The 23,041-nt window shown below is 41.1% G+C and overlaps 1 protein-coding gene across 4 annotated transcripts in view; it reads left to right on the top strand.

Annotated features, from left to right (window-relative positions):
- Positions 1-23,041, top strand: part of ahr1b (aryl hydrocarbon receptor 1b) — a 69,675-nt gene that overhangs the window by 6,080 nt on the left and 40,554 nt on the right. For all 4 annotated transcript variants that reach the window (XM_085266495.1, XM_085266496.1, XM_085266497.1 and 1 more), the window contains one exon: positions 18,761-18,876. In XM_085266495.1, coding sequence (XP_085122621.1) covers positions 18,761-18,876 — 116 coding nt within the window. The remainder of the gene's footprint in view (positions 1-18,760; positions 18,877-23,041) is intronic.

Below are 23,041 nucleotides of genomic sequence, written 5' to 3'. Positions count from 1 at the left end.
AACCAAAAAGGATTTACATATGGCCATCAGAGTACACAGACGTAGCTCCTAAAAATAATAACCTTTATTGCTTTATGCTTTATTTTCTGATTTAATTTCATTATTCATTCAACATATTGAGGATGCATTAAATCGTGTGTTGAACCATTAATAGTGGCTTTTTGTTTTCTCACAAATCTGTGTGTTGTAGACTTATTTTGGTTTTTAAAACCTGCATTTTTGTCCATTTTAGAGATATTTAGAGCAACATTTTAAAAGAGTAACGGCCACAAATGATAAATATAAAGCCACAAAGTGCTTGGATATCCTGGATAATTCTCTTTTCTCACACTTAGAATGAGCCAAATTTACAAAATAATCTTTGAGTTTTTTAGAGCATGACCCAAAATAGAGCGACTGACTGTAAAACAAGGAGTCTGTGTTCATAATTACTTTTAACTGTGAAGGAACCACTCGTCCCAAACTGCGCTGCAAATCTCAGATAACACAGGGAATGACTTGCAGCCTTCTTTAATTTCATCCTTTTTCATTATCACAGTGTTGCATAACAATAGTTTGATGATATGTTGTAGTTTGTGAGTTGTGTGTGTGTGTGTGTGTAGTTATTAGGGACGTGCATTATGACAAAAAAGACACAAAAGTGCTGTTTCAGCGTTTCATACATTCACACATTTCATCGTGGTCTTGCAAAACACACTGTTCACAGCAGGAGTATTCAATTAAAATTTAGGGAGGTCTAGTAAGAGAACATTTCCTCAAACAAAGCTCCAGAATGACGTAAATTTTACCTGCATTATGATTCAGTGCATATATATATTTTGAAGTAGCAGTTGTAAGTTGTAAATATAACAAATACAGATACAATTCAACAGTATTTCAGCCATTTTTGTTTATTACTAACTTTCACAGTGATCTGGGGGATATTCTGAATATAAAATAATAATAAAATTTTCTTTTCTTGTTTCAAGTAAAATGCATTTTTATTCACAGATGAGAACCCCCCCCCCCCCAGCCCTGACTGAAACATTACTTTCACCATTAGATGAGTTACCTGGATTTACTTTGGTAACCTGAAAAGGACTCTGTCTGTGACCTCTGACCTCTGTGCTGGAGTTCTGGATCTGTCTGGGTTACTTACTTCCTTCTCTCTTCGTTTCTTTTGCTCCGTGTTCTGGGACAAAGCTTATGGCCCCCAACCCTGACCTCACAGCCCATTGTTCATTCAGCGGGCTGGTTTCAGTTTCTGTGCAAATGTACTGTTTATAAGGTTGGGGAATCCTGCAGTCGGCTGAGACTGAAGAAGTCACTTGGTGGATGAGTGACGAAACGTTTCTCCCACTGAAAACGTTATGTCCAGATGAACAGAATCAACCTTTTGGGATTTACTTACCTGGATCATTGAGTATGCATCAAAACATTGGTTTGTAGTGTTAGCTAGTTATCAGATAAGTATGAGTTTGGATGATTTAGCTCACCTGATCCACTCTACACAGTGTATTGCTATGCCACTGTCTCCTGGGGAACTTACTGAGTTATTAACTCTTCCACTCAAATCCTCTGTAGAGCTAAAAATGCACAACAGAAGCTTCAAAAACAGCCTGCAGAAGCATCTCCATACAAGTGCGTGAACCCTGAGTGACCCCCCTATCCTCATGCTGTAGCACAGCACAAACGTATTGTAGGTCAGCTCCCCGTGCCTGTGGTCATGAGATGACCCTAACACCTGGGTTTCAGCCACACAATAATGTACGTCTAAGCAAACTGAGCACTACAGTTAACAGAGATGAGATGAAAGCCCCAGAGAATGAAAACACAGCGGGATAATCCACTCATGGATGCTTTACAGAGCCTTTGAAGAGGAAAGGGGGCAGCTGATTGAACAAAGCAGAATCTGCAGTGCTGTGATGTCACAAATTCACTCCTAGGGATGCATCAAGAAATTATCAACTGATTCCGATATGTGACATAAACAGTTTGGGTCACAGTCAATGTTCCTGACATTTTTCCAGTTACCTTAGGTTTCATTCATATAACACCAGTTCACAACAGGAGATCCTGCAAATTTTTGCAGATTGGTGAACCCTGCTCAACCTCTGAGAAACCCTGCCTCTGTAAGATGTTTCTTTTATACCCAGTCACGTTACTGCCCTGTTGATAGTTAGCTTAATTAGTTCCAAAATGTGCCTCCAGCTGTTTCTTTTTATGCCGCTTTCTTTGCCCGTCCTTTGTTGCCCATGTTCCAACTTCTTTGAGATGTATTGCTACTACAGAATTAAAAAAGGGCCAACATCATTCTTAGAATAGTCCATTTTTGGAGGTTTAACCATTAGATTTGTTACATTTGAGGGTAGGGCTGTTCGATATAACGATATATATCGGATGAGAATTGTTACGGCCCTAGCCTCTCTCTCTCTCCTGAGGGTGCCTGTGTGGGCGTGTCCCACTACCTCCCCTGCCTGAGATGCCACCTTTCCCTCCTGTACAGCTGACTCCCATCAGCAATTAAGGGTATTTAAGCCCAGAGCAGGGTGAGCTCTGGGCCAGAGTGCCAGTAGAGTGGTTTCCAGCTAGTGAGCTGAGTGTCTTGTGGTGTTTCCAGCTAGTGAGCTGCGCTTTCCTTTTGACTTTATTTGACCAACGCCTGAGCTTTGTTTGTGTTTTGTTGGTGTTTTATGGTGATAACGGCTTGTCCGTCTCTTTTAGTTGAATTACTTCAATAAAACTGTTTTATTTAACTGTTTCGCCTCCTTGACTCCTTTTTCTGACCCGGTCACTTTTGTTACTTCCCCCTCACCGCCTAGACCCCCCCCCAGGGGAACGTAACACAATATAAAAACGTCTATCGTTTCATTTTACGCTATCGTTTGTTTCGTGGTGTCGCAAAATAAACTGTTTACGGCAATATTTTTTCATCATTTTGACGGTCACTGTTGTTGCTATATTAATGTCTTAAAGTTCTCTCTTTCTCTTATATTTTATATAACCACACTACAGACGGACAAGCGCCTGTTTTTATGCGTTGTCGTTAGCAACAACGACGGTAAAACCATCGCGTGTCCGCTTGTTTATTTTCCACCTTTCCACCAATAAAGCTTAAGATCCTGCTGAGACTTTTCAAAATAAACTGAATCACGTGAAAGAGTATGCAGAGTATTTACGGATGAGAAGCAAAAAGAGCCGTCAGGTGCTAAAAAATAAACCGTAGACTCAAACGTTAGAACAGGCTTTTCCCCGCAGCACGCCGTGTAATAAATACTCACAAAGAAAACGGCGGCCGTTACAACTTATGTCTAAAAATGTATAGTTTCATGCATCAGTTAAAACACTCGACTCCAGGTACACGACGCCCAGCTGGAAACACTCCACGTAAGTCGAGCTGCCCGAGATTCACAGAATTTACAGAAAATGTTACATTTTTGTGATTTATATCGTTATCGGACGATAGATGTCTTATATCGGGATATGAGATTTTGGTCATATCGCACAGCCCTATTTGAGGGTTATAAAGTATGAAGATAATTCTTAATAGTTTTACACCAAAGGGGGAAAGCTGTTGTGTGAAGCTTTTCCCCTTTGGGTTCAGTTAGATCCAGACTTAAAAACATATATATACATTCACTGAATATACATAAAAGAAAACAGTGCCATCACTTTAACTTTTCATCAGTGGATTTTACAACCTACTTTGTGCGCAGCTTATTGTGAAGTCTCCATTACACCGATACCAACCAAAAATCTGTAAGCCCATCACAAACACTGAGAACATTTCAAGTGAACTTTCAACTCTCCCTTCAACCTCTGTGATTATGTCTTTGTGCATCAGATTTCATTCCGCCTCATGAAGCAGCAAATGAAGGAGAAGAAAATGTCACATCAGACTTCGATGCTGCGTTCATGACATCTGGCAAAACTCGTGAACTTTAAAGACGCTTGTCAGCAAATTTACTATCAAAGAAGAAAATACAGCTGCTGCACTACACAGCTGTTTCATGTTGATATGATTTTATTCATATTTATTCTCATCAAATTGTTCCACATTCACATCCATGCAGAGCTGTCCTTAAAGTAGGAGTATTTCCTTTGATTTTTACCTGCATTTTCTTAGGACACGAAACTGATGCAGGGGTCCTGCAGGTCATTAAAACAGGTGAAATTGAAATCAAGGACTTCAAGCAACCTTTTCAGGTTGTTTATTTATACCACATGTGATGGACCGAGTTGAAAAACAGGAGGAGCCCAGGAGTTATTAGAAAAATATAGTTTCCATTTATTTAACCCCCAAAAATTATATTTACAAGACTAATAAATGTTGAGCTCATAAAAGAGGTCAAAGAAACAAAACTGAACTCAGGCACAGACTGCAACCTTAACAAACCAAATGACTGCCCAAACATACTTAATTGACCTAAAACATGAAATGACATACAAGGGTATATATAATGGCTGATCAGACCATTGTGACACATGAGGGGTAACAAACAAACACAATCATAAATCACAAACGATGCAGTACAATCTGGTTTGTTAATAAACTAACCACTAAAGAAGAAAATCAAAAACCCCATTAAACCCTAAACTCAAATATTTAATTAAATACAAATACTTTGTTTTTAAAGTAAAGAAAACACACATTCCCCCCTTCAGCAGGAAGTGGTGGTGTGGTCCAATTATCTTCCTTTGTATTTAATGGTTTCAAACCCTGGCTACCATCTTTTGTCCAGCAACTCCCAGGGATGATGGCAGGTAAGAAATAAAAAGACAAAAGTTAGTCAGAAAGCAAAGAAATGAAGTAGTATGAATACATAAGTAAACTAAATGTGCGCGCTTACAAATAGAACAAATGTATCCAAACCAATCAATGAAGTTATTGGCAACTAAAATGTATTACTATGTTCAAATGAAGAATGAAAATACAAACGTTACCGACTTTAGAGTGTGGCCACGGGTTTGGCCATCACACACCTCCCCACTTCTGGATCTCCCATCAGGCAGCGAGAGAGGTAATCAGCAATGGTGTTGTCTTTACCAGGGATATAGTGAACCTTAAACCGGTATGGCTGCATAGCCAGATACCACCTAGTGATTCTCCCATTAGTGTCTTTCATTCTCTCCAGCCACTGCAGGGCTTTGTGGTCAGTTTGAAGGATGAATTCTCTTCCCAGCAAATAATACTTGAAAGAGTCAAGTGCCCATTTAATGGCCAAGGCTTCCTTCTCAACCGTTGCGTAGCGGCTCTCCCTTGGTAGCAGCTTACGGCTGATGTAGGCGACAGGATGTCGATCCTCTAATGGTCCCTGCAGAAGCACTGCTCCCAAACCCTTTTCAGAAGCATCAGTCTGCAATGTAAAGTCTTTTGTGAAATCTGATGAGTGCAGAACGGGGTCCTTACTCAGGGACTGGCAAAGGTCTTTGAAAGCTGCAACAGCTTCAGCTGTCCACCGAATCTTATTGGGACATCTTGAGCCAATCCTGTCCGTCAGTGGGGCTGCTCTAGCTGAGAAGTTGGGACTGAATCTGTTGTAGAACGCAGCCATGCCGAGGAAGGATCGCAGCTGTTTCCTGGTTTGTGGAAGAGGACATGATGCAATTGCATTAATTTTGTCAACCTGTGGTTTAATTGTCCCACCTCCAACAGTAAACCCGAGGTACTGGACTTCAGTCCTAGCAAGAGCACACTTTGCTGGATTGATGGTAAGGCCTGCGGAACACAGCCGATCCAGCACGATCCTTAGGTGATCCACATGCTCTTCCCAAGTTCCACTGAAAACAACAACATCATCAAGGTACGCACAGGTGAATGCTGAGAGCCCACAGAGTACCTTATCCATTAGCCTTTGAAATGTTGCTGGGGCCCCATGCAGACCAAATGGTAAGACTGAACTCGAACAATCCCCACGGAGTACGGAATGCTGTCAACTCTTGAGACTGCTTAGTGAGAGGTACTTGCCAGTATCCCTTGGAGAGATCAATGGCCGTTAGATATTTTGCCTTCCCCAAACGCTCAATGAGATCGTCAATGCGTGGCATCGGGTAAGAGTCAAATTTTGATATGGAATTGAGGTACCTGAAGTCGATGCAAAAACGTATCGTGCTATCCTTTTTCGGAGCCAACACAACAGGGTTGCACCACTCACTTGTTGAAGGTTGGATGATTCCAAGAGACAGCATGAGGTCCACCTCCTCCTTTAACTCCACCAGGAAGCGTTCCGGTATCCTGTAACTCATACGCTTCACAGCTGCATCAGGTTTTAAAACAATGTCATGCTCCACCAGACTCGTGCGACCTGGGTACTTTTGAAATATGTCTGAATTAATCAGAGGCGTTACCTGAGACTGTTGCTCACTGGTGAGATGGCTCAGGTCCAGGACAGAGACTGTTACTGAAGGCAAGTAGTCATTAACTTCTTCCTCCTCATCCACGCTGTGAATAAGCAAACCCTCTGTTTTATTCTCAGTGCGTGGAATCCATTCCTTAAGAAGGTTAACATGGAGCACTCTACTCCCTCGCTGGAGACCTGGTGTAGAAACTTTATAGGTAGTAGGTCCAAGTTTCTTCTGTACTTCAAAGGGTCCCTGCCACTTTGCCAGCAACTTGCTGTCAGAAGTTGGCAACATTACCAAAACCTTCTGGCCAGGGACAAAACTCCTGTGGCGAGCTTTTTTATCAAACAAAGTCTTTTGTTGCCTCTGAGCAGCTGCCATATGACTCTGAGCCAGTTCACTCATCTGCTGAAGCTTTTCTCTCATATGAATGACATATGAAATAACATTGACCGATTCCTCTTTACCTTGCTCTCCCTCCCATGAGTCCTTTAGCAGGGTCAATGGGCCTCTCACCTCATGGCCATAAAGAAGCTCAAACGGGGAGAAGCCAGTGGAGGCTTGAGGAACTTCCCTGTAGGCAAAAAGGAGGTATGGCAGCCACTGGTCCCAATCAGACCCTGTATCATTGACAAACTTTCGGAGCATTTGTTTGAGAGTTTGGTTGAAGCGCTCCGTCAGTCCATCTGTCTGTGGGTGATAAGGGGTTGTCCGCACACTCCTGATGCCTAACAGCTTATAGACCTCTTTCAACAGTGTGGACATAAAATTAGTGCCCTGGTCAGTTAAAATCTCCTGTGGGAATCCAACCCTTGAGAACAGTTGAATCAATGAGGAAGCTACAGTTTTTGCTTTAACAGTTTTTAATGGAAAGACTTCAGGATACCTCGTAGCATAGTCTGTAATGACTAGCATAAAGCGATTTCCAGATTTGCTTTTTTCTACAGGACCAACTACGTCCATGCCAAGACGCTGAAATGGTATACCAATGATTGGGAGAGGTTGGAGTGGTGCTTTGGTGGGGACTCTAATTGAAGTCTTCTGACATTGAGGACAACTCCTGCAAAACATAGCAACATCTGAGCGTAAACCAGGCCAGAAAAAGTATCGCTTGATGCGAGCGGTGGTCTTATGCTTCCCTAGGTGGCCAGCCCAGGGAATGGAGTGCCCCAAAGTAAGCACTGTTTCACAGGCTACTTTAGGGACCACTAACTGTTTAACCTGGCCGTGCTGGTGGTATAAAATGCCATCTTGCAGAATGTACAGCTCTTTATTTGTGTCAGATTCAATAGAGTCCTCTTCCTTAGCCCTCAGCAACATGGCAGACAAAGTTGGATCAGCCTGCTGCATTTGTCTGATGTTCGTAGGTACTGAAAAACCTAAAGGCATATCTGGAGCAGCCTGAACTGATGTCTTTCCAACAGTGTGTTGAAATTTTTCACGTCTTCTTTGACTGCGTGGCTTCCGAGACTTCCCGGGATCTGTCTCTAGTTCAGCCTCAAAGAAGGGTAAAGCACTGAGGGTTGCATAATGCTCATCCTGATTTTTAGTTTGAGCCCTTGTTATAGCAACATTGCACTCTTGCACTTCTCTCAACAAATCATAGATGACTGGCAGATACTCCCCAAGAACTACAGGATAGGGCAGATTATCAGCTACACCAACCTTTAACAGATAGGGTGTCCCCTGCACTTCAATAAACAGATCAGCAGTAGGGTATGGTCTTTCATCACCATGTATACAGCAAACTGATAAGGTTTCAGAGGGGCATGTGTAGTCTTTTGACACATATTTCCTGTGTACCAGAGTCTGTGTGCTGCCAGTGTCTATTAAAGCATTAATTTCTTGTCCATTAATCTTAACTGTGGTGATTTTATTTGACTGCTTTCTCTCAGATTTAATATCCACATTCTGGTGAGGCACAAAACACATCTGAGATAATTTGCTTTGATTATTAGGACACATGGGCTTAGTGTGACCTTCCTGTACACAAAGGTAGCACACTGGTGGCCTTTTACCTGGCTTCGAGGTATTCAGAGGCTGCGTTTCCCTTGTAAAGGGCTTACCCACACCCGTCGCTGACCTCTGAGGATGCTGAGGGGGTTGCGACCGACGTGAATCTCTGGCAGCCTTCCATGCACTGTTGCTCCATGGCTGACTCTTACTTCGGGCAGCTACAAACACATCAGCCAGAGTGGCGGCCTCTGCAGCAGACTTTGGATTATGCTCCTTAATCCAGACCTGAAGCTCAGGACACAGCATTCTTAAAAACTGCTCCAAGATAATAATTTCACCAACTTCTTTTACAGTTCTGTTTTTCGGCTGAATCCATTTTTCATAAAGTTCTTTCAGTCTCGCATACAGTTCCTTGGGACTCTCATCAAAAACTTCAAGACAGCGAAATCTTTGCCTATATGTTTCTGGGTTTATATCATATTTTTGCAAAATGGCAGCTTTTACCTTCTCATATTGCAGTGAATCGTCCACATCCATATTAACATAGGCACTTCGAGCCTTACCAGTAAGAAGAGGAATGAGGTGAAAAATCCAGTCCGACTCTGGCCAACGACAAGCAGCTGCAATTCTCTCAAAAGTGGTCAGAAAATGTTCAACATCATCTTCAACAGCTAGTTTCTCCAGTTTAGGATGATGAATATGCACAGACTGACCTGTTAATATGGAGGCTGAGCCAGAACCCTCATGCTGAGATGTTGCTTGTGTCTGATAATCAGCTGGAGCTTCAACAGACTCTGGATCAGTTGATGTGGGCTCTGGAAGTGGGGTGGTTCTGGCCTGCACTTCCATTTGCAAAAGCCGAAACTGGTGTTGCAAACTTTTAAAACGCTGTTCTTGCAGTATAGCATCCTCTCTCTGCTTTTTATCTCGAACTTCCTGTTGTCCCATGAAAGCCTGAAGAATCCCAGCAATATCAAGCAGAGTTGGCTCCCTGGTATCCTCTCCTTCAGTGTCTCCAGCCACAACTGAAATTCCTTCTTCCATCTCCTTCTCCCTCTCTGGCTGCTGCAAGGCCTCTTTGGCCTCCATTTTATTTCCTCTCTTTGGGCGCACAGCATTCTGCATGGCTCAAAAGTTTGTCAGGGGAGGAAAAAGGGCAGAAAAATGCAAAAAAAAAAAAATCCTGTCTCCTCAACTGAAGGATCCCACTTCTGACACCACATGTGATGGACCGAGTTGAAAAACAGGAGGAGCCCAGGAATTATTAGAAAAATATAGTTTCCATTTATTTAACCCCCAAAAATTATATTTACAAGACTAATAAATGTTGAGCTCATAAAAGAGGTCAAAGAAACAAAACTGAACTGAACTCAGGCACAGACTGCAACCTTAACAAACCAAATGACTGCCCAAACATACTTAATTGACCTAAAACATGAAATGACATACAAGGGTATATATAATGGCTGATCAGACCATTGTGACACATGAGGGGTAACAAACAAACACAATCATAAATCACAAACGATGCAGTACAATCTGGTTTGTTAATAAACTAACCACTAAAGAAGAAAATCAAAAAACCCCATTAAACCCTAAACTCAAATATTTAATTAAATACAAATACTTTGTTTTTAAAGTAAAGAAAACACACATTCCCCCTTCAGCGGGAAGTGGTGGTGTGGTCCAATTATCTTCCTTTGTATTTAATGGTTTCAAACCCTGGCTACCATCTTTTGTCCAGCAACTCCCAGGGATGATGGCAGGTAAGAAATAAAAAGACAAAGGTTAGTCAGAAAGCAAAGAAATGAAGTAGTATGAATACATAAGTAAAATAAATGTGCGCGCTTACAAATAGAACAAATGTATCCAAACCAATCAATGAAGTTATTGGCAACTAAAATGTATTACTATGTTCAAATGAAGAATGAAAATACAAAAGTTACCGACTTTAGAGTGTGGCCACGGGTTTGGCCATCACATGTGTGAACAGATTCACACCCCAATTGTGCAAGCTTCACACCAGGGGTGTCAAACTCAATTGCACAGGGGGCCAAAACTCAAGGCACACTTTAGTTCGCGGGCCAAACAAGATAAACATTTATTGAACAAACTAAAACAATGTTTTTTAAACATAAATATGAATTAAAAACAGACAGGAATATTAGTCCAGATTAAATAAACTTAAAAAAATTAACTTTAGTAATATTTTGCTCTTCATAAAAATATATCCTGTCAAAATTATGCAAGTTAGAAATATGAACATGCTGCCAAAAACCCCAGAAAAAATAAATGAAAGCATACACAAGGTTGGAGCCGCATGTAGACGGAGCTGGGGCATTGCTTCAGGAATGGAACTAATAAACTGTGCGGGCCATTTAGTGTCGTACTTTTCCTCGAGTGTATCATTACACTGCAGCTCCATCTGAATATGCACAGGTGCAGTTCAGCAAAGTGCGCCGACTTGGTTCAACATTACTTGGCAACAGGGAAAGTGAGGCAAGTTGGACTGGTGCATTTGTGACAGCTTCACTTGAAATGCCTTCACCGCATCATACATGCCATGTCTATGAACTGACAGGTTTCCTTGCTGAGCTCAAAAACTCTATTGAGAATTTTTATCCCAACTCAGCTAATGGACCTCTGTATGATGAGGAATGTCGGCAAACTCTGAATCTATTTCCCACATAAAAGACTGAAATTGACGGTGATTTAAACTTTTAGCTCAGATAAAATGTACGGTTTGCGTTACGGTGATCATTACATGCTCCATTTTTAGGATTTTACCACACAGCCTTTCCTGGTGCGTGATGCAGTGATATGCTGTTAACTCACCGGTTCAGTTCTCCTCCTGCATCTTTACTCGCATCCTGCTGACTAGTCCGCTTTTTTCACTGCACAACACCGGTGCTCCATCTGTTGTCAGTCCAACAAGTTTGTCCCAGGGCAATTTCACGTTGGTTATACTTTGACATACGTTTTAAAAAATATCTTTTCCTGTCGTTGTCCCGTGCATCGATTTGATGTCCAATATTTCCACTCCACGAATGAAGTGCGTTTTGTCTGGACACAAGACGTCGCACACCTTCATCATGCAGCTCTTCATAGTGGTACCGGGCTGATTTGGCTGTCTCCTCTGCTACAATAAAACTTGCTTTCACAACAGCTTCACTTTGTGATTTTGCTCTGGTGAAAAAAAGTCTGCTGAAATGTTAGATTCTTCTTTAGCTCTTCTACCTTCTGTAGTTTCTGCTCTGCATTTAGGTTTTTCAGCTTATCCTGATGTTTTGTCTCGTAGTGTTGTCTTAAATTAAATTCCTTAATTACAGCAACATTAGCTCCATAAATAAGACACACGGATTTACCAGCAATATCTGTAAACATATATTCAGTCACCCACCTGTGCTGAAAGGCTCTGTTTACAGAATCAACTTTTCTCTTCGCCATTGTGAGGGGCTAGCTTCGCAATAACAGAAGTTTGACTTGATTAACGCGGGAATGTTCCCAAGTAGCCTAGCGTTTGGCAAGGAAGCTGCAGCGCTGCGTTATGGGATCTGTTGTTTGTGTGTTATTAGCGCCTCATATCGCCGGGCCATGCATAACAATAATAATAAATCTATATAAAATGATCTCGCGGGACAGATGTGGCCCGCGGGCCTTTAAGTCTGTCTTTAAGTAGTCTTCAGGAATAGTTCTCCAGGCTTCTTGAAGGACATTCAAAGCTCTTCTTTGGATTTTTATGCCTTTTCTTCTTTTCTCTGCCAATCCATGACTGATAGGGTCCCACTTAGGGGTGGGCGGTATAAACGTTGTATAGTAAAAATGATATGAATTTGGCCAACGGTAGAGATTTTGACTATACCGCTCTACCGCGATAGCGCATTTTGATGATGTCATCAAGCTGCACCTGTTTTGGTCGAAAGTATCGCAGCGGCTGCAAGCAATATCCTCTGCAAATTATGCCGGGCGACAGTAATAGCGAAGAGACGAAGCACGTTTTGGAATATGAGAAAAGGCAATAACTAACCTCGTATTGTGGATGGATTACCTCAGTTCTTCTCCTGACTGAAGTTTGATCCGTTTACAACATCCTGCCATGCAATTGCATTTGTCCCTGACCACCAGAAACCCTTGCGTTAACTTTTATCGAGTGGAAAAAGTTTGGCATTCATCCTCCAGCTTCACTGTGTTTATGTTATGCTAGCATAGCTGTGTCGCTATCGATCACGTAGCACATCATCATATACCAGCTAGTCCAACTTCAGTAACCCTAAAAAAGTCACTGCTGTGTAGTTTTCTGTCTTCATTTATGTTGGAAACGATGGCAGAGCTGTACGTTTTAATTTTTCAGAAATCTCTCAGAACATGCTTTATCATGTTTAGGTGGAAACTAGCTAGCTAACTTTCTGCTAGCTTCTAACTCTGTTAAATTTAATAAATTCTGTTTTCATGGAAGCCTGGATTTTATTAAAGATAAAAAAAAGAATTTAGACTGTTTTCCAGATGGTATTGCATGTTCGATCAAAATCTAACAGTACTTTTCTGAGATCTCCAGCAACAGTGACTGAAATCCAGCTTAAACCATGACAGAGCCTCCACCATGTTTTACAGATGGCTGTAGGCGCTCACTGTTGTACCTCTCTCCTGAACTTCTCTGTACATACTGATGAGAATACTAAGACCAGATCCATCACTCCATCAGACCTGTTTCCACTGATTTTCAGTCCAGTTCTTCTGTAATTTTTATACCTCAGCTTTTTCTCTCTGTTTCCCTTCCTTATGAATGGCCTCTTGACAGCCAGCCTTCCACTGAGACAATTTCTGATGAGGCTTCAGTGAACAGTAGATGATCAGCTGAAGGTCCAGATGGATCTCTTAGGTCCTGTGTCAGGTCTTTAATGGATTTGTTGCTGTTTCTTTAGTACATGACTTTCACATACTGTTTATCTGTTGCCGATAGGTCATGGTCACTGTTAAGTGGCTTAACACCAATGCTGAGTAACATTTTAATAATTTAAACTTTATAATAAAATAAAAAAACTTGTTTATAAAATTTATAAAACTGGTGCTTCTGAATGTATGGAACAAGATCTGGTCTTTAGATTGCGACATTTGGGACGAGTGTAAAATTGATTTGGTTGCAGTTTTTAGAGAAGGCAGAGGTCCTTCATAAAAATTTAACACCCACACCCACAAACACATTGTAGTTTGCAGACAGTGCTCTCTGTTTTGCTTCTGTTGTCCCCAGGGAGGTGCTCTCCTCTGCACTCGTCTGAACCTTTGAAAAATTCATTTCCATCGCTCGCTCTGTGAACGTGGGCCTGCAGGAGGATGAGATTAGATGGGGTCACCATTTGCGTCGTCATCCCTCTGTTGTCAGCTGGTCGTCTTAGCTGCAGGTCGACCTCACAGTTGTTGTGTTTGCTTGTTGTTGAGTGCTGGACCTGGAAGCATGATTGCAACTTTGCCTGGATTAAAGTCAGAAACAAATCCACTGACTCTCAGATATTCAGGCTCACATACAGCTTTGTGAACTGATGCCGAAGCTCTGTGCAAGTCTTCTAACAAAGTTTTTCTGGATCAGGTGAAGGAGCTGATGTTCTGATGTCAATAGTAGACTGGTTTATAGCTTACTTTGACAGAAAGCTTTAAAAGTACTGTGTATTTGTCTGTCAGAGCTTAGACCTCCAAGCACATGATTGCTATCATTGAATAAGCGTCCAAGAAGATGGTTGTATGTCCAAAAACCAGCTGTTAAGTCATCATAAATGGTAGAAATAAATTTAGTCATTTATCAATACACTTTAACGTGACAGGTCTTTACAACTGAAAACTATAGGCTGTATGTAAAAGATGGACATGGCCACTGTGATGTCACCCATGGGATTCTTGAATTTTTAAGTTTCAGTGTTACCATTTTATGTCCTGGTTATTTTCTGCCTATAAAAATATCAGGGTTTTTTACTGAACTTTATCGATATTTTGTAAATATCCATAGAAATTAAAACACATGGAAAAACATCCATAAAACATAATGTGGAAAAATCCTTCATTTTCAAACAGTACTTGTTGTACTTTCGGTACTTTTAAAGATGAAAATAAAAGATTAAAACTAAATACAAATAAAAAGTAATTAGCTTGGTAAGCAGCTAAACCAAAACCAGTACCAGTGTGTGGAATTTGGTACTGTTTCCGGTGCTTTGCTTCATTTGAAATAGTAAATTCAAAGTTTTCTCAAACAAAATAAGTCCATACTTCTCTGTGTTTTATTATTTATTTACAACGTTTTGCTGTCAGACGATGTAAATGATGTAAGCATCAGTCTCCTGGTGTTTGTGTACTAAAATATTAAATAGTAAAAGTTATAAGAACTAGTCCATTTACCATTTACCTGCTAACATTTCAGACATATTGTCCGACATAACATGTTTGTTTAACATAAATAGCATGCTGATAAGAAATGTCAGCGTAACCATCATAAAACTTATAGAACTGCTTATCCAGCTACCTTACTAGTACCTATAAGTGATTTTCTACTTTATTTTGAGATTTGTTCGTACAAGACTCATTCACACAGACATTCTTTGAAGGGCCTAGTGTTGCCTGCATCGAGTTTTTGTTCAGGTTTGAGTCATCACATGGTCTCACTTTTTCTTCTTCTAACCCAGATGTGCTTGGGTGCCAAAATTGAATTTAGTGCAAATCGGTACTCAGTATTTTAGTTGGTACCGTAAAAGGTACAGAGTACTGCTTTCAACCCTACCGATACCTGATATTATTATAATAAAATACTACAATTTCACACAGTAAAATGCAACATTCTTGGGTGTTTTTCTAGTTTAATAAACATTTTGCCACAGCAAGCCAAATTATTCATCAGATGAGTCAATGATTCGAGCGTTTATTGAACCTTCTGACGAGTTAAACAAAAAACATTAAATCTTAGCTTTCATCATATTTGCTACATAACTTATCTCTACAATTTTGGGGGAGTATTTATTGTTTAACAATGTATTGTGCAATTTATTTAGGTTTTGGGGGGGCATCACACTGACTATAAAGAAATCTTAAAATCTGTATGTATCAGTTATGACACACTAAGCACTAAAGGGATATACTCTTGACATGCCTGGTAGTATGAAACACTCTAATACAATGAGAAGAGTGGGGTAAAGCGGCTACAAAATGTTTTAGAGCCAATATTTAGCAGCACAAGTTGAACTAACTTGCTAACTGACTGAAAGGCATTGGAGCAGTAAAGTGAGTGTAGATGCTACTGTATAAACAGCAGAAACAAGCATTTACTCACTTATGACCCTTGTCTTTTGTAGTCTTGTTTGGAAACTGAGGTGCAGGTAGAGCCAAGTGGACATTGGAGGAACTGCACCCTGGGAGGTTGCTAGACCTTGCTGGAAACTGAATATATTTTGGGTTTTCGACAAAATAAGACATCCAAGGGCCTCTTCATGAACTCCCTCAGTTACTGATGTGTTACTATGATAATATCGCATTCCTGTTTACTGTAACGTTTCTGTGCACATACTGCAGTGTCTATTCGAGTGAGGACCTCTTGAGGAAACCTCTGTGAATTTTCATCAACCTCTGTTTGCAAACACGTCACCTCTCCTCTTCCTCATGGTTGCCTCGGGGTGTTTTTTGTCCAATGGCTCCAAGTCATGACGTCAGGGTCCAAAAACCCCCTTCCACCCTGTCTCGCTCTTAATAATTGATGGTCGACAGTAGAGCTGGGCGATAGAACGATAACGATATGTATCGCGATATAAATTTTACTCGATAGAGAAATTAAGCTATCGCGATAGACCTCGCCGCTCTTGTCCTCTTAAAAAAAAAAAAAGGTCAGCCAATCCAAATTAAGTAGCGCAGAGCCGAACCAATCACAGCCGCAGCGTCACGTCGCGTGACTTGTTACGTACAGCACAAGTGCCAAGCCGCACGTGTGTTTGTTTGGGAAGCAGCCAGCGGGTAATGGAGCCAGCGCGTAATGGAGGAAATGAGTGTGCCGACTAGAAAAATCAACCGAGCGTGACCGAAGGTTACCGAAGAGAAAACAGATGATGGTTCCAATGCCGGAGAGATTGTCGAACGGAAGAGCCATAGAAGTTCCGTAGTGTGAAGGTATTTCGGCTATTTCAAGTCTGACAAAAAACAGAGTAGCGTGCACTGTAAATTGTGCCGAAAGCAAGTCTGGAAATACAATAAACTGGTGCATGCGCTACGTCCACACGTACCCGGGTATTTTTGAAAACTCAGATTTTTCTATGCGTTTGCACCTTTCGTCCACACGTAAACGGCGTTTTTGGTCACTGAAAACGAAGATTTTTGAAAACTCAGTTTTTGCATTTACGTGTGGACTAGAAAAACAGAGAAAACGCAGCGTCAAAGGTGTGCGCATTTTTTGACGTCACACTGCGCCACGTTATTGTTTCGGTGAAATGAATTTCTACAATACTGTTACTGTTAATTCTACTCTCTGCAGTGTTTAAATGCTTACATATACACACAGTTACTGTCCGTCCACACATACGACTCGGTTCTGCTTCTATGCCCCAGCTTTGTTTACTTTTTCCCACCGAGGCTTCTAGACTTCTGATTGGCCAACATTTCTGCACGGTTAGGAATCTAGCGCCACCTGCTGCTTTGGCATGTTCATAGCAGCGTTTTCCTTCATTTCTGCCTTTATGTGTGGACGGGATTATTTTTTAAAACGAAAACGGAAAATCTCAGTTTTCAAAAATACCCGTGTACGTGTGGACGTAGCCTCAGTCTCTGACTGGAAGCGCTAATTCGTCATTCGGCTTTTGTCAGACTAAAGTAACTGTTAAAACTGTTTGAAAAGATAAGCTATACAACAAGGAGAGATTGAGAATTTCCTTTTAGTTCTCAGTTTATTTGATATTGACAAAAGTTAGTCAGTTTTGTCTGTTCTTCTGTAAAACAAACTAAGATTTATTTTTAGAATTAATACTTTGTTTCTAAGTGGAATTGACAATTTAGTCTGTTTCATTTGTTCTATTTTGAAACTTAAACGCTTTAGCGGCTGCCTTTTGTGTAGTTTGCAATATTTGCCTTTATTTATCTGAAAAAGTCTCATGTTCCTTAAGTACATCTACCCTGTTGAACTTATTATGAGAAATAAATATTTAAATCAAAACAAGCTGCTGATTATTTCACATTTTACTTGTGAGCAACGGCACATTTAAATCTTACAAATATAGTTATTTGGCTTATATCGTGATAGATATCGTTATCGCCTGAAATGAAAAAAACATATCGTGATATGAAAAAATCTCATATCGCCCAGCTCTAGTTGACAGGCTTTATTTTGTGTCTGAGTCATCAGCAGACAAAGGTTTGGCTGCAGCTCACTAAGGAGTCACTGTTTGAATTAAAGGCCCAAAGCACAATGTTGTCATGCTAATTTAATCTAAGCAACTCTTTGCTGACAATACTAGAAGTATGTTAAAGGTTTAAAGTGGCTCCTATCCCTGTGAAGTGATTCTGGAAATATAACTCAGATAATAACCAGGAGGACCTCATTCAGCAGAGACTGCTGTTGTTTCCATCCAAAATCATAACTTTCTAATGGCTCTATGCCGAGGTTTGTGTTTGGTCATCATGCTGTGCGTTACCACCGAGGGCTGGTCAACATAGCCACTCCATTCGTGATATTAAAGAGGTACGATGGAGCGTTATTAAATCCCGCGGGGCGGGGTGTTACTACCAAGGGTGCCACAACCAGTTATTAGGTTTTTCACCCAGGACCAGGTAAATTAGGATATCCTTTCCCCGAATAAATGAAATCATCATTTAAAAATTGCATTTGTATTCAGTCAGGTTATTTTTTGTCTAATATTAAAAATTTGTTGCAAAAACTAAGAAATCAGCCATCATTGCTTTGGTTTATTCTCTAGCTAAAATTAGGCAACATTCACATACCTCATATGTGTTTTTCACAACAGCAGTCCTGCCTCCTCCACCCTCTATAATGGCAGTTCCTTCATGTAAAGTTCACACACTATTTGCAGTTTTGAGAATGTCTTTGAAGCAGACATTTTCCTGCTCTGTGCTGCATCTGAGGAACTACAACTGTGTTATGACACACTAAGCACTATCCCAGCCTGATTCTCCCAAAATGATCCAAAGTTCATGTGTAAAAACAGTGTTGCTCTCTCCCTCTTCACACCTTCATTTAAGGTGTTACTCCCTCTATGCTGTGTCCTGAAATCCCCCTCTGTCACTCTCTGTCTCTTTCTGTAAAGCTGTTATTCCCACTGGCCTTCCTGTCAAAATATCTTAAAACAAAGCTTCTGAAAACCCTCCGGCTTCTTCACTACGGGATGCAGCTGCAAAGGATAAATTCAAACGCAAAACATTTTTTTCCATTTTTGTTCCTGAATTACTCGGAGCTGGTTTACCCGGACCTTTGCTGGTCATCACTAACTTGTCCCCTTTGGTTCTGCAGTGGCATTGAAGAACCGGCTATCCAGTGGCACGAACAGGAGCAGTGATCACAACAATGCCAGCAAGACGACGGGAGCTACAGAGATCCAGATACCCGAGGGGGAGCTGCTTCTTCAGGTGGGTGAGAGCCAGACATGTTTTACCTGCTGACATCCATCTATTTTATTGCACTTTGCTCCAATAAAGCCCAGTTCAGGTTGTGGTATTTTCTTGAGAACGTGAAGACAATAACTCCCAATTTTACCAGTCTTGTAATGTTATAGAATTCTTCCAAAAAAAAATCCAGAAGCCTGGATTGTTGGGTTTTTCTCTGTATGTATTATTGTAGGGTCTACAATATAAAGTGCCTTGAGGCGACTGTTGTTGTGATTTGGCGCTATATAAATAAAATTGAATTGAATTGAATTGAAACCTGCACTCAGACTTCAGGTTTAAGCCTGCGTTCTCAGGCACACTTCTGAAGCTGCAGACCTAACCTGCTCTAGAGAAGATTATTTTAAAGATAAGATATCAAAATAGACAAAATAGCGTCACCATTCCCGGAAAACGCCTCAGACTTGGGTGCTCAGATGGCCTGAAGTTTTTAGAGATCATGTGAAGTTTATGTCTTTACAACATAGATTCTCCTTCATCGCGCAATTAAAAGCAAAACCAGTGTTATGGCCAACCTATCAGATGGAAAACAGCTGTTCCAAACTTTAGGAGCTACTGCCTAAAAGTTGGTCTGTGGATATGAAATTTAAAGGTGTAGAACAGCTAAATAGCCCCAGTCACATGGAGTAAGTTCTCAGCAAATCAGCTACTTAAGCAGCTACTTAAGCAGGAGCCATGCAGAGTTCACAATGAATTCAAAATTTCAGTGGAATCAAATAAAAGGAAGAAAGAAAAGCATGATTGATGATAAGGGAACTTTTAAGGGTCACTTTTAAGTTGAGCCAAACCCTCTTGTGGTAAAATTTACACCTAAATTTATTCATAACCTTATCGATTCAGTACCAATACCATCGTTGGTATTGATATTTGGATCAATCCGGCCAACCTCTAAAACCATCTAATAACTGTAGAAGAAACAGATGTGTTTCTCAACATGGTTTTTAAAGCTCGACTAGTCTTTTTCACCGGTGTCACTGCTAACTGTGTGCCTCTGAGGCTCTCAGTTTGTGGCTTTTTTCGCTGCATCATGCAGAGAGTGTCCACACTTAGTGGTTTATAAGGTCAGTGGAAACCTTGTGATGGAGGAGAGGCTGCTCTGCACAGCAGGACGCGGAGACAAATGGCTTGTTTTCCTTGACTTACAGCGGTGACATCTCCCCTTTGAATGTGCACTCGAGAGTTTCACTTTGCCACAGTGAGCTGTTGTTTAACCGAACATGACTTCCATCTCACACTTTTGCTGTTATTACTCCCTACACTTGGTAAAGTTATTTAAAAAAATATATGTATATAAAAAATAGGGGGCTCAGGATACTTAAGGTGAACACAGACACTGAAAATTAATAATACTGCTCCATAACATCAACTTACCTCAGTGTTTCGGGAAAATTCGTAAATATTTCCAGGTCCAAAGGTTCCTTCACTTCCCAAAAGTAAACAAACACTCAGACACCACTAATAGCTAAAAATGGTCCAGGTATTTTTACCTCCAATAAAATGGTCAGTGTTAAAGTTTGACCAGAAGATTAACATCCAGACATCAATGAAAGAGAAGACGTACGAGATAGAACTTAGCACTAAAACAAAACACAGCATTTCTATAATGTTGGGTGTAAACAAAGACAGAAAACTAAATAACAGCGACTTTTGGAAAGTTAGTGAAGTTGGGCTAGTTTATATATAGTAGTGTGCTAGCTAGTGGCTAGCTACAGTGCTATGGTTAGGCTAACACAAGCACATTACCACAGGAAAGATGGAGGATGAGGGTTAAATTATTCTCAATAAAGGCTTTTGTTGAATGGCAGAATGGGCAGAGACAAATGCCCATTGCCACTATTGGGCGGGAAGAAGATGCCGAAAACAAACCGACCCGGTTAAATAAACACTGACTCACTGCACTGTCTTCTGGTCAAATTTGGTATTGCATGACAGCACAGTCCAGGCCTAGTGTGACTTGAACAGGATATCTTGTAAACACAACAAAGGATATAAAGTCATAGAAGTTGTTTCTTTACAATCTCTTTATAGATTTAGTTCATTTTGGGAAGTTTTACACTATTTTAAATAATTAATGATAAAATTAAAATACAGGAAAACATGTCTGGATGCTTTCAGTCATCCAGATCCTGGTGGTCTAAAGTGCTGGAGTCGAAGGCACCTGGACTTCGTTAAGTTTTAAAGATGTTTCTTTTTAGTTCACGTGACATGTGCGCCTTGCATTGTAGTTACGAGCGGCAGCAAAATCAAAACACTGCATCAAGCGCTAGCATTTCCAGCACCGGTAACCATTCATTGTGCTGTTTTAATCCCTACTTGCATTTTATTTGCCCCCAAAACAATCGTGGGGCGATCGTGGCTCAAGAGTTGGAAGTTCGCCTTGTAATCGGAAGGTTGCCGGTTGCTCGGTCGTTGTGTCCTTGGGCAAGACACTTCACCCGTTGCCTACTGGTGGTGGTCAGAGGGCCCGGTGGCACCAGTGTCCGGCAGCCTTGCCTCTGTCAGTGCGCCCCAGGGTGGCTGTGGCTACAATGTAGCTTGCCATCACCAGTGTGTGAATGTGTGTGTGAATGGGTGGATGACTGGATATGTAAAGCGCTTTGGGGTCCTTAGGGACTAGTAAAGCGCTATATAAATACAGGCCATTTACCATTTACCAAAACAGTTATGTACAAAACTAAGGAGAACACGGCAGGTCTGTACAAAGACAGACTTGACGAAAGGCAAAAAAAAAAGGTACGAGGAAAAAAATCAAAGGAGTGAAAAGGTTAGACCCATACGAGCAGTGGCGTCAGCCACACATTAAAATCCACTAAAATCGGAGCGGAGCAAAGAAAACCCGGCGGCGTCCCCGGACGTCCTGTCTGTCTCTTCGCTCCGGAGTACTGGAAGAGAGAGGGGGCAGTAACAGTCATTGTTCTTTCCAGTGAAAGAGATTTGTTGTAGCACGGTGTGGCTCGGGACTTACCCCGCAATCCAGGCCATCCATCGCCTCTTCGGGACTTCAGAAACATGACTTGAACATATTTCTTCCACGAAGGAATCCGACAAAAAACGATCTCTTTACCCGTCGGCTTCCCATGGCTATCATGCAGCCGGCTATGGCAGTTAATAATACAACAGCTTCTTGCCATTCTTTGTGTCTGTTTATCTCTGTGTGACTGTTGTCTTGTAATAGCCCGTGCACGCTAGCCTCTTTTACCTACAATCCTTTGTGGTTGTATCCCGGAAATAAGGTCACATTTTCAAACTCAATTCCCTATCCCAAGGACTGTCGCCTTGACGGGGGCCCAGACACTCTAGGACATGTCAGGGGATGTTTGTGAGTTGTTGCCCCACCCTGTAATCCCATGAATCATTAAGGTTACTGAGATTGAGGTGTGAATGTTAGTTAAATGGTCTTTTTTGGACTCTCAGGACTGTGTTACAGGTGGCTGATAGCTGGCTGATAGTTGTGGACTATAACCTGTGGTCATTCCAGATGACTTCCTGTACTCTTTCCTCAAACCATCCACTTTCTTGTTCCAAAAAGCGTTATTCCGAGTGTTTGTCATAGTGACAATCCTGCTTTATGATCACAAAGACTAAACTGTTGTTAGACACTTGTTAGTCCATCATGCCTGTCTTTTTGAATGCAAAAACAATTGATAAGATTATTGCAGAGAAGAGATTAAATGCACATTTAGCTGTTTTTCCTAATCCAAAGACATTTGATTGACTTCTCATTTATTGCATGCCAATCTTGACCATCCGGGACGGTGTCGCCTTATAAACCTATGAACTGTATTACAGTACCTTTATGTGGCTCCATAGAGTTGTGGTTAACATATTCACCTAAAAATATAATCAGTTTTAGAGCAGGAGGAGACACAAATTACTGTGAAAGCTGTGTAATTCCATCTGTTGTGGCGATTCTTTGCAAATAAGCAACTGAAAGGTGTTTAATGGTAAATACAGTAGTAGTAGGTGTAGGGGTGGGCGGTATAAATGGTATACGGTAGAAACGATATGAATTTGGCCAACGGTAGAGATTTTGACTATACCGCATGTTGATGATGTCATCAAGCTGTGCCTGTTTTGGTCTAAAGCATTGCAGCGGCTGCAAGCAATATCATCTGGAAATTATGCCGGG

Source organism: Mchenga conophoros, linkage group LG23 (assembly GCF_057382185.1).
Source record: "Mchenga conophoros isolate Kocher_MC1m ecotype Shallow Benthic linkage group LG23, M_conophoros_male_GT1.1, whole genome shotgun sequence".
Classification (NCBI taxonomy): domain Eukaryota; kingdom Metazoa; phylum Chordata; class Actinopteri; order Cichliformes; family Cichlidae; genus Mchenga; species Mchenga conophoros.
This window is presented reverse-complemented; position numbering and strand designations above follow the sequence as displayed.